A 13,492-nucleotide genomic window follows, 5' to 3' on the forward strand; every position below is an offset into this window, starting at 1 on the left:
ACAGGGTATTTTAAAAATTTCTTTTGTGACGCCAACACTAATGGGGTCACATTGTAGCCTGCAAGATGAAAGAGCAATAACATGACTGAAAGAGTAGAAATATAAATCGTCATTTTTATGTCTTATTTCCATCACTTGACTGAGGCCATGCTGGGGCACTGCTTCGAAGGATTTTTAGCTGAATTAACCCCAGTACTTATTTTTTTTTAAGCCTGGCATTTATTCTGTTGTCTCTTTTGCTGAACTGCCGTTTTATAGGGACATAAACACACCAACACCAGTTGTCAAGCAGTGGTGGGGGACAAACACAAACACACACACACACACATGATGGGCTTCTTTCAGTATCTGTGAACCAAATCCACACAAAGATTTGGTTGGCCTGAGGTTATATTAGAAGACACTTGCCCAAAATGTCAGTGGGTCACTATGTGGAACCATGTGGTTGGGAAGCAAACTTCTGACCACACAACCATGATACATTTTTGTTTACACACGTGATGGCAGTATGTGTGTGTGTGTGTGTGTGTGTGTGTGTTCTTTATTTTTAAGACAACAGAAGTTTGAGTAAGATTCAGTTGTTATCTGAGCAGGTTGAGCGATAAGTGCGTAACAGCTTCTTTGCTGGCTGATGATGATGATGATGATGATGATGATGGTGGTGGTGGTGGTAGTGGTAGTGGTTGTAGTGATGGTAGTATTATGGGAGTAATGAGTGATAGTAAAAGGCAACATTGCCAAGAATTATGATGATAACGACATATATACATGTAATGGCATATTTGATAAGTGTTGACAAATAAGGCTGTGATGATAATGTTTATATTTTTCTTGATGGCAGCAATAATGATGGTGGTGGTGGTAGAGGCAATGATGAAGTGGTAGTGATTGGTGAGGATAATGGAAATGATGATAAGGAGGAAAATTAAGTTAATGAAAATTATCACTTCGATGACAATGAAGATAAGCTGATGAATATGATAATAACAATAATGATTATGATTGACAGGATGATGATTAAGATGATGATTAACTAAAATGACAACAGCATCTTTGTTTATTATATTTGGCTTCAGTTACATTTAGAATGTTTAACAACAAACTGGTTGTTTTCTCAAATTTCATCTGCTCAAACAGGAACATATAAACACTTTCTATTGGCTGTTATTTTAATATCAACTCAAGATGTATATGTACACACACACACACACACACACACACACAGATACACACACATTTCTTTTGCAGTTTTAGTCTGAGAACTCCGGCTATGCTGGGGCACCGCCATTTGCATTGCTACATTTTCATTAACCTCCTCTGATATATGACATTTGCTGGATGAGGGAGTTTGACATTGCTGCCCTCATCTGTTTCTTGCCTTGGGGAAGGTTCATCTGGAACTCTTGACAGAAGGAAATCGATTTTTGTTTTGAAAATGTCTACATACTCACACACAGATATATATATAAATTAAACAACAGGGTAAAAAATTAGATATTAATTAATATCAATTTAATACCAGGCAACAAGCACATTAAAAGAATCAGGGAGATTCAGAAAAAATATCTGAGATCTCAAAGGATTATTGTCTATGTATATATAAAAATATATATAAAGGAGGCCACTAGGTGGACTAGACACATGACATATGATCTTCTAACACATTAGCAGTCCATCACGTGGCCTCCTTTATATATATATATATACACGCACACACATCATCATCATCATCATTGTTGTTTAATGTCCACTTTCCATGGACGATATGACTGAGGACTGGTGAGCCAGAAGGCTGCACTAGGCTTCGATCTAATCTGGCAGGATTTCTACAGCTGGATGCCATTCCTAACGCCAACCACTCCGAGAGTATAGTGGGTGCTTTTTACGTGCCACCAGCATGGGACCCAGTCAGGCAGCACTAGCATCATATACACACACACACACACACACGTATAATTATATGTATACATATATACACAAATATATGATTATAATTAATTTGACAGATCGTTCTTTGATTCAAAGATATGTTTTGACCATATTGGGTTTTTTTTCAACTGAGTGTGTGTGTGTGTGTGTGTGTGTGTGTGTGTATGTGTGTGTGTATATATATAACCGCCGTTGTTGATGATGACAATGACAGCTATGTTAATGGCATTGGGTAGCCAGCAGTGTTGGGTGGTAGCAATATGATTGTGTGCAGAGTGATTGGTGTTAGGAAGGGCATCCAGTCGTAAAAACCAAGCCAAAACAGACACAGAAGCATGGTGCAGGCTTCTGCCAGGCCAGCTCCAGTCAAATCATTCAACTCATGCTCATATGGAAGGAAGACGTTAAACGATGATGATGATACTGGTAACAGAATGGGTAAAGAATACAGTACTTAGCCCTTTAGCTTTTAAACCAGTCATATCCAGCCAAAATAATCTGTATCTTTTATCTTCAAATCTGTTAGATCTGGCCTCTTATGCTCACCCTACAACCTTATTCTAAAAATAAACAATCACATCACTGAAATCTCAAAGCCACAAGGTAATGCATGACTAATTCAAATCAATGTGAATAAATAAGCTTTACATTTGACAGAGAAATCTGAATACTAAAGGATTAAGACAAAATAATAAAGAAGAAAAGGTGTGGCTGAGTGGTAAGAAGTTTGCTTCCCAACCACATGGTTCTGATTTCAGTCCCATTGTGTGGCACCTTGGGCACTCTTCTACTATAGCCTCAGGCCGACCAAAGCCTTGAGTGGATTTGGTAGGCGGAAACTGAAAAGAAGCCCATAGTGTGTGTGTGTGTGTGTGTGTGTGTGTGTGTGTGTCTGTCCCCACCCACCATCGCTCGACAACTGATCTTGGTGTGTTTATGTCTCTGTAACTTAGCGGTTCAGCATAAGTGACTGATAAAATAAGCACTAGGTTTTCAAAGAATAAGTCCTGGGGTCAATTTCTCTGACAATAAAAGGTGATGCTCCAGCACGGCCACAGTTAAATGACTGAAACAAGTAAAAGAATAAAAGAATAACCACAAAAAGATCTTACCTGAGAGACGAAAGAAATGTCTGAGAATTTCCGCTCAAGCATCACTCTCTTTTGGTCCAAATTGATGAGAGAAATCTCCTCTTTGCCTAGACGGAACAACATTGTCCGGTTTACAATATCTGTGACAAGGTTCTGCGGTAAACTGTCCTCCTGGTTACCTTCTTTTTCCACAAACGACGGATAAGCGTAACTCTTGTGCGAGTTACTTTTCGTCTCATTTGACGATTCTTCGATGTTCTCGAAAGAGCTGCATGGTGAGTCGATGGCAGCACGGAACTCGTTGCTGCTGCTTCCGTTCAACTTCACACCATGAAGCTGCTGCTGTTGCTGCTCCAGTTCGTTCTCAGTGACTGTCACAGTATTGTCAAGTGACGCAGGAAGACTTCGTACACTGGCATCGCTGGCATGTCTCTGTCGGCTGTCGGCGTTGATGGGGGTGCCGTCATCATCTACAGGGCACAGCCTGTGCATAAGTCTGTCTATGTCACTCGAGGTCAGCTTGCAGCTGTCCACTTGCACCTTGCCAAGGTACAAGACCTCGCAGAACGCCTTTGCTGGTTCTGAGGAGTCACTGACATCATGGAAAAACAGGTTGCTGTCATTGACATCATCTCGGTGCTCCTTTGTAGCTTTGCGTATTGAAGCAAAGAGTTCAGGAATCTGAAAGATGGAGATATAATAATAATAATAATAATAATAATAATAATAATAACAACAGTAATAATAATAATAATAATAATAATAATAATAATAATAATAACAGTAACAACAACAAGAAATAATATAATGAACAACAACAACAACAACAACAACAAATAGTATAATAAATAACAACAATAAAATAATCCTTTCCACTATAGGCACAAAGCCTGAAATTTTTTAGGGGTGCAGGCTAGTTGATTACATTGACCCTAATGCTCGACTGGTACTTATTTCATCAGCCTCAAAAGGGTGGCAAAACAGACCTTGACGAGTACTTGGGTCAATGTAATCGACTTGCCCCCTCTTCCAAAGTTTTAGGCCTTGTGCCTAGAATAGAAAATATTATTGTTGTTGTTATTTTCTACTATAGGCACACGGCCTGAAATTTTAGAGGAGGGGATAAGCCAATTATATCAACCCAAGTATAACAGACGTGGAGGCGCGTGGCTTAGTGGTTGGGGTGTCAGCACCATGATCGTAAGATTGTGGTTTCGATTCCTGGACCAGGCGACGCGTTGTGTTCTTGAGCAAAACACTTCATTTCACATTGTTCCAGTCCACTCAGCTGGCAAAAATGAGTAACGCTGTGATGGACTGGTGTCCCATCCAGCTGGGGAACACATATGCCATTGAAACCGGGAAACCGGGCCCATGAACCTGGCTAGGCTTTAGAAGGGCGCATTTATTTTTATATAAGTATAACAGACATTTGCCTAAGGTATCATACAGTGGAATTAAAACCCCAAACTGTGTGTGTGTGTGTGTGACTGTATGTGTATGTCTGCATTTTTTTTTACATTTTGCTTATCTGAAAATGATAATTACAGGCAATGACACTGCTGTCATTCCCCTGGCTTTACCTCTTCATAAACTTGTGAAATGAATTATCTTTTACTTGAAAAATAGTTAAGGGTTAGCATCAGGAAGAACATCCAGCTGTCAAACTAAAACACTGCCTCAATGATACATATTTCTCTAACCCATGCTAGTATGCAAAAAAAAAAATAAAAAGAAAAAAAAGCAGATGTAAACATGAAGAATAAATAAATGAAAAATGATGGGGCGTGATATAAAGGTGATTAAGTTGTTGTTTATAATACATCAAGTCAAGTAACTATGGAGATGCTCCATCACTGATTCCTCATCAACTCTGTGCATTTGTGGCTTAATTCCTTATCTTTACAGAAATGGTTGTATATCATTCCAGTTAAACCCATTTACAAATGGAATGACAAATTCTTTAGCTGTCATCTTGCTTTTAATTCAAAAAGCTAAGTCTGCATAATTCCTAAGCTTTTCATCTCAAGTCTGCTTGACATTAAAGCCATCTGGTAGTGCTATGTCAATTAATAGTGAGCTACTATTGGTTTTGTCATGAAAAAGAACTGTCTGGCTTCTTATGTCTTATTTTGATTGTGTGCTGTCATGATGCAACTGTGAACAGTCATGTGCTATGGTCACAGATATGGCTGTGTTGAAGCGTTTGCTTTGCAATCGTAAGATTCTGCATCCAGTCCCACTGCCTGGCACCTTAGACAAATGTCTTCTATGATAGCCTCCAGGCCAATCAAAGCCTTGTGAGTGGATTTGGTAGATAGAAACAGAAACAAACAGTTGTGTGTGTGTGTGTGTGTGATTTTGTGCCTCCTTATCTTGACATTGTAAGCTAAATGGAAACAAAATGTCATCATCACAGTATGTGGCAGAAAACACTCCCATATTTTATACAGCCATTGTCATGATACCAGTGAAGTACCAGAGGTTGTAACAGTAGTTTTATGCAGCTAATATTTCACCCCCCCCCCCAACTATCATCATGGATTGGAACCAATCAGTATGCACTGTACATTTGCTGCTGAAACATTTATCAAGAATTATGAATTTGGGAGGTTCTTCTTTTTGGAGGTGGGGGTTACCATTCACTTTACAAACAGTGTCGTATGCTTGCAAACTCACAAGAAAAACATGTCCAGATTAGATAGAATTACATTGCTTGGTTAACAGGTGTGGGTTGGTGACATGATGAACATCTGGTAGTAGAAATTTGCTTCAAGAAACTGTGTCTGACCCATGCAGGCGTGGGAAAATAGACATTAAAACAATGACATTGATGATGGATTTCTGCATTGTTTCCTCCCATCTGCTAATTTCACCAACAAGCTATTGTGAATAAAATCAGTTAATAGAAATTAAGCAAAAACCCATAATAAAAAAATTTCCAGCTACTGATGTCCAACTTTTTCGATATATATCTTAGACCACTAATATTTTCATATGCCCTCCTATTTTAAGATAGTAGTGTGTGATTTAAAGGAGATTTGGTAGTTATTTCCAACAAAGTGATCATTAATATTTTCGTATACCCTCCTAGTAGTATGTGATTAAAAGGAGATTTGGTCGTTATTTCCAGCAAAAGAAAGTGACCACACAGAAGCTTCTTTATTGGCTTGACCATTGTGTATTACTGCTATGAGCAGACAGCTCTCCAACAAAATTTCTCCACACATTGCAACTTTTAAAACCAGATTGACCTTAAACAGTATGTTTCACCTCCATAACACATCACAAAACTAATATCAGTAAATATCCATGATGTTGAAAGAGAGCTGGAGGAGATATTTTGGTATCACAAAGAAATTTTCAGTAAGGCAATTACCAATATTGCAGATAAACATTCAAAGTCACACACACCAAAAAGAAAGAAAAAGCGTCATGTAGAGGAATTTGATCAGATAACAAGCAATAAATCTATTAACAGAGCAGCAATGAAACTAGAAAAATCTGGTGACTATAATCATAAAGAATTACAAAGATATGGTGTTGAAGATATGGTCTTACTTACTACAGGACAAAACTTACATGAGATAGTGGGTTGTTCTAATTATTAATAATAATAAGAACAAAAGAAACAAAAAACAACTCTTGCATAGTTGAAAAGAATCCAACTTAAGTGGAAAAGCAGAAGATTTACTATACAGTCGCAGAGTTATTATGGAGCAACTCGAGATAAAATAACAAACACACATATATATAATATATATATATATATATATATATATATATATATGTGTGTGTATATATATGAGAGAGAGAGAGAGAGACATCTACAGGCCTTCTAATGTGAGAGATGACTACTCTGTGACCAGTTTCATTAAACATAAATAGCTATATCTTTTCAGGTTTGTTTTCCAGTATTAGCTCCCACAAGATATACATGGAAGCAAGGTAAAAAAACAAAAACAAATTATATATATATATATATATACTACACACACACACACACACACACACACACAAATAATGTGTGTATAATACACACACACACACATAATACACACATATAAATTTTTCAATGGGAACATACTGCCATAACTGAAAAATTTCCCATAAGAGAAAATTGAATTAGAATGCTATTTCTAAAAAAAATAAAAATAAATAAATAAATAAATGAATAAAATATTATTAAAAATGGCAAATGGAACATTTAGAAATAAAACTGTTTCGCTTTGTAAACGTAAAGAAATGAAATACTTTTGAAAGAGAAAAAAAAAACTAAGCGCAAACAGAAATACAAATTTATAACAATGAAGACAGATATCCACAAACACACACCATGTGACATAACACATGTAGCAATACAAACGTACACACACACACTTGCCATAAGATTCACATTAATAATAATGGTTTCAAATTTTGGCAAAAGACCAATAATTTTAGTGAGAGAACATTAGTTGATTAGATCGACCCCCAGTACTTGACTGGTACTTTATTTTATTGCCCCTGGAAGGATAACAGGCAAAGCTGAGCTTGGTGGGATTTGAACTCAGAATGTAAAGAATGAAAAGAAATACTGCTAAGCATTTTGTCTGATGTTGCTAATGATTCTGCCAGCTCAGTACTTTAATGGTCATCATCATAATTGTTTCAAGTTTCCACTCAAGGCCAGTAGTTTTGGAAGGGTGGGATGGGTTGGTTACATCAGCCCCAGCACTTAACTAGTACTCTATGTTATTGACCTTGAAAGGATGAAAGTTGACCCAGATGAGATTTGAACTCAATGTAAACAGATGGAAAAAATGCCAGTAAGCATTTTCCACAACTTGCTGACCATGCCAGGACCTCGCCTATACAATGATAATAATAATAATAATAATCCTTTCTACTAAAGGCACAAGACTTGAAATTATACACACACACACAAGTAAGCAAATAGATGCAATACAAGATAGGGAAAATAGTACTTGAATACTAAAGGTAGAGTGATATACTATTTATTAAGGCTGAAAAAAACCCCCCATCACAAACTGTTAGAGTTTCACATTACCATTGTAATTATTGCAACTGTCTGATGAATGGTCATGTGAAACACTAGAGTAACAGTTTGTGAAGATTTTGGGGGGTTTTAATAAATGCTATACATATATATATATTGGAAGGGGATAGGGTTTTATAAAATCTGAGCTAAGAGAATGTATAAGAAGGAAAATTAGAATTTAGTTAATCCAAAGAGATGTTCCATACAAATTCTATGTACAGGTAAATATATACACACATATGCAAAACATATAAAATGCATATACATATGCAGATAGATGCACATACACTCGGGCATTCATGCACACACACACCCATACATACACACACATATAAGTTGTATTTTTGAATCTTAGAACAAATTCCTTGTCAAGTGTTATTAGAAAGCTTACAGTGAATTAGAAAATAGATCCTGCATACCATATGTAATTTTGAAGGTTTTCGTTTTTTTAACATAATTTAATCTGTTATCGTTACAGGTGTAATAATGTCTGGTCTTTAGACACTGATCTTAAGAATATTGTCTTTCACTCTTCGAGATGGTTTTCTTCAATTCTGGTTTAGTAATACAATCCATGATTTTGTGGATGCCACTCTTATCTTGCATTGTTTCCTGTTTGCAGACAAATGATCCAGAAAACTAGAAAAGAATGTATCCTGTTGCAAACTATGTCAGTATCCTGGTTGCAGATAGGTGAAAATTTTGACACCAAATATTTGATGAAGTGCAGGTAACAGCTCCTGTGTGTTTTTTGATGGCTAATATGTATCTTCCATGCTGTAATTGCTTTAGTTTCAACACATGGTCTTAGATCAAATCACTTGCTATATAAACACAATTTTGAAATGTATGTATATACAAACATGTGTATTGGTCTTCTTGTCTTGACATCACATTACAACCTCAACTTTTTCCATCAAGCTCACATAGGTCATTTGGAATTTGCACACATATGTGTGTGTGTGAATTTTTTCTTTGTAAAGAGTTTGATGGAGAACTTTGGCTAAAATTCTAAGCCTTTTGAGAATGCAATAAAATTCAAATATATAGATTGAATTCTTACAGGATGCACAATGACAAACCACATTTGAGTATCTATATGACATAACAAATCTGTAGCCAGTTTGCCTTAAGTAGTGATGGAGAACTGTGCAAACAGATGAATATCCAAAGTGAGAAATATTGAGAGGGAGAGAAAAGAGCAATATTTTCATAAAACTCAAAATTACCATATAAAACAATACAATAATTATAGCCCGGAACATGCAGAAGCACACAGACGTGATGATAAGAGGTAAATCACCTTGACATGTCTATCAAGGTGAACCACTTACAAAGCCAGCTTATGAAATGCTGTGACATGTACAGCCGACATATCAGTGAAGAGAAATAGACCGACCAGAAACACATCCGGCCCAAATGGTTTTAGAGCAATGACAGGTATGTTTAATTTTTTATCTTTTACTTGTTTTAATCATTGGACTATGCCCATGCTGGGGCACTGCCTTGAAGTGTTTTAGTCAAACAAATCAACCCTAATACTTATTCTTTTAAGCTTGATACTTATTCTATCAGCCTCGCTTTGCCAAACCACTAAGTTAGGGAGATGTAAAAAAAAACAAAAAAACTTGTCAAGTAGTGGAAATGGACAAACAAAAAGACACACATTTATGACAGGTTTCTTTCAGTTTCCATTAACCAGATCCACACATTTGGTCAACTCAGGGCTATAATAGAAAACACTTTCCCAAAGTGCCATGCAGTGAGATTGAACCCAGAACCATGTGGGTTCTTACCACATCTTACTACAGCCACCCCTGCACCTATAAATAAAATTCCTTAATTAATCCATGTATGTTTTGTTTTTGTTTTTTCTTACTTGCAGTGTCTGGAGGAAGAGGCAATGCTTAAGGCTTTCATGGGCCCTCTGATGCTGGTGATACTGATGCTGTTAATGTTTCTCTTGAACCATGATAAGTCAACACTTGTGGGAAAGATGCATGAATTTGGTTTACACGCCTATCCTCACCTGTGTCCATAAATGTAGGGTAACAACTGAAACAGTATGATTGCAAATACAAGCAGCCAAGATGGGATTTTTCCAAAAGATCTCTGGAGTAGCATTACACAACAAGGTGCATACCTTAGAGATCAAGGAGTCCTCCCCAGGTTGAGCCACCACTTCTTTGCACTGAGATGTCACAGCTCCACATTTTTGATACACATAAGTATACAGCATCATCAATATTTAATGTCTGTTTTCCATGCTGGCATGGGTTGGACAGCTTGGTAGGAACTGACAAGAACAGGGACTGCACTAGGTTCCAAAGTCTGTTTTGGCTTAGTTTCTATGGCGGGATTCCCTTCCCGATGCCAACCACTTTATAGAATGTACTGGGTGCTTTTTACACAGCACCTTCACCAGTACTTACTATGTGGCACCAGTCCTTTTTATATGGCACCTTAGTTTTAGGATCTCACATATATTTTAAAATTCGTCTATGGACATGTGATTAGAATGTTGCAGGAAAGAATTGGAAGATGGATTCTTCAAGATGAGGTAACAGGAAGGAGACTTAAGAGTAGACCAAGAACAAGATGGTTGGATAATATCTATAGTTTTAGCCAATCACATCTGGGAATCCAGCTGGAAAATGTAATACAACATATCAACTTCAGGTTATTTCTAAACATAACACTGACTACAACCTGATTTTATTTTTGTTTTTAAGTCTGTATTATTAGACAGGGAAACAAAACACAGCCTGATTACAGCTTGATAGTGCAAGAACAGAATTATCATGAAGAAAATTTACCATGTTGGTGGATTGATGGCAATTATCTGGGATTCCCAAAATATATGCCCCTAATAGATAGGTAGATACTAACACAAATACATACATACTTATATTCATGTTTGTTTTTATGTGCAGTTATATGAAAACAGTTTAAGATTAAACTGAAGTATTACTCAATACTTATTAGTAGAGTATGTATTTATAAATGTTCACGGGGAAAATGTTGACAGTGACATTGAAGTTTTGGGTTGCTTGCTGTTATCAATTTGATGATGCTGCATTCACAATTGTGAGGTCATGCTTTCAATTCCTGGACTGGGTGGTGCACTGTGTTCTGAAGCAAGACACTTCATCTTATGTTGCACTGTGATCACTTCGACACCTGATGCGTGGCACACTTGTGCACTTGAACAGACATCAGTTTGATGGAGGGAGTGAACCAATGTACAGCACGAACGTTTGATCTCTATAAACAAGTCATCTCTGCAGGTCATTCACAGCAAAAACTGAACACTCATGCCATCTTTAACAGGATATCATCATTTAATGTCAGTTTTCCATGCTGGCATGGGTTGGATGGTTTGAGAGGAGCTGACTAGCTGAAGAGGTGTTCAGGCTCCTTGTCTGTTTTGGCATGGTTTCTACAGCTAGATGCCCTTCCTAATGCCAACCACTTTACAGAGTGTATGTATGCATTTATATATTGATCACTCTTCGTCTTGTCAACTGAGTAAGATATTCTATATTTTGTGTATGCATGCACACACACACATACACACACTAAAGTGAGCATAACCTGGTACCATAATCCATGCTTTCACAAGTTGTATTTGGTGCTTATGTAGTCACAAGCATGGTCACCCTCTCAACCCTCCCAACATTAACCCAGTGGAACACAGAGGATCAAACAACTGAGTGGTGGGTGGAGAGAGAAAGAGAGAGAACTGCATCAGCACAAGGGATAGTACTCATTTTCAGCTGAGTATAATAGAGCAAAGTAAAATGAAGTACCTTGCTCAAGGACATACATGCACATCCGCATATATAGACAATGTGTACTTGTAACAAATAATAATAATCATAATAGCAACCCTGATTACCAAAGGAATCTGGAAGTCATCATCAAGGGTTCAAACCTAGCTGCCATGTCATATAATTAATAAAACACCAATCCACAAGCGACTGTTTGTTACAAAATGCCATACACATCAATAACAACCATTTCCTCCTGAAGATAATACCATGAAGATTTAGAAACATTGATGAATATGGGAACTTAAACTGTTCTCCTCAAAGCATACCTATAAGGGAGCCTTCAGATGTTAATTGCAATGATAGAAATAATAATGAAATCCCCCTCAAATCACACCCTAAAGTCTTAGTTAAAAAAAAAAACAGGTATGCATTGGATAATACAGTGCTCATAATGACGGCATGGTCATGAGTGGAATGGCTTTGATCATCGGTCTGCTTGACTAAAGCAGATCTAAGGCTAATCAAGAATAGTAATTTATTATCATTTTGAAATAATAACAATAATAACATTTGTAAAGTTTCAAAGTCTGACATCTATGACCTTGCCACTGATATTACACATGTTTTTGCATATGACTGTGCATATGTATGTGAGTATGTATTTGTGTGTGTGTGTGTGTGTAGATGCAGGCGTAGCTGTGTGGTAAGACGCTTGCTTCCCAACCACATGGTTCTGGGTTCAGTCCCACTGCATGGCACCTTGGGCAAGTGTCTTTCTACTATAGCTTTCGGCTGACCAAAGCCTTGAGTGGATTTGGTAGATGGAAACCGAAAGAAGCCTGTCATGTATATATGTATATATATATGTGTGTGTGTGTGTGTGTGTGTGTGTGTTTGTACCCCCACCATCACTTGACAACCGATGCTGGTGCAAGTCCCCGTAACGTAGTGGTTTGGTAAAAGTCACTGATAGAATAAGTACTAGGCTTACAAAGAATAAGTCCTGGGATTGATTTCTTTAAGGCAAGTGCTCCAGCATGGTTGCAGTCAAATGACTGAAACAAGTAAAAGAATATATATATATATATTCTTTCTTTTACTGATATATATATATATATATATATATATACACATATATATATAAATAAGGGTATCTAAGAGATACCACCATGCTTGAAATAGCAGTAAAAACCTGACTCTAAAACCATATCAGGTTTTGACTGCTATTTCAAGCATGGTGGTATCTCTTGGATACCCTAATTTATAATTTTGATAATTATTATAACCTACAAGGTTTTTTCCTTCCCACGCTGCCACTAGATTTGATCGCAATTTAAAATAACGATCTTATCCTTATTCATATATGTTACTGTATTTACCTTTTGATTCAGTTATTGGACAATGGTCATGCTGGGGCATTGCCTTGATAAATTTACTTGAACAAATTGACTCCAGTATTTATTTTCTAAGCCTGGTAATTATTCTATCAATCCTTTTTGCTGAACAGTTAAGTTACAGAGAAGTATACAACCTAACACTGGTTAAGTGGTGGTGGTGGTGGTGGTGGTGGTGACAAACATAAAGACACATACACACACATGTATATGTGTGTGTATTTGTGTTTATATATATATATATATATATATATATATATATAT

At 36.9% G+C, this 13,492-nt stretch overlaps 1 protein-coding gene across 1 annotated transcript in view; it reads right to left on the reverse strand.

Moving 5' to 3' along the window:
* Positions 1-13,492, reverse strand: part of LOC106879533 (TBC1 domain family member 1) — a 196,887-nt gene that overhangs the window by 73,033 nt on the left and 110,362 nt on the right. The window contains exon 2 of the mRNA XM_052969134.1: positions 3,015-3,701. Coding sequence (XP_052825094.1) covers positions 3,015-3,701 — 687 coding nt within the window. The remainder of the gene's footprint in view (positions 1-3,014; positions 3,702-13,492) is intronic.

This window comes from Octopus bimaculoides, chromosome 7 (genome assembly GCF_001194135.2).
Source record: "Octopus bimaculoides isolate UCB-OBI-ISO-001 chromosome 7, ASM119413v2, whole genome shotgun sequence".
NCBI lineage: Eukaryota > Metazoa > Mollusca > Cephalopoda > Octopoda > Octopodidae > Octopus > Octopus bimaculoides.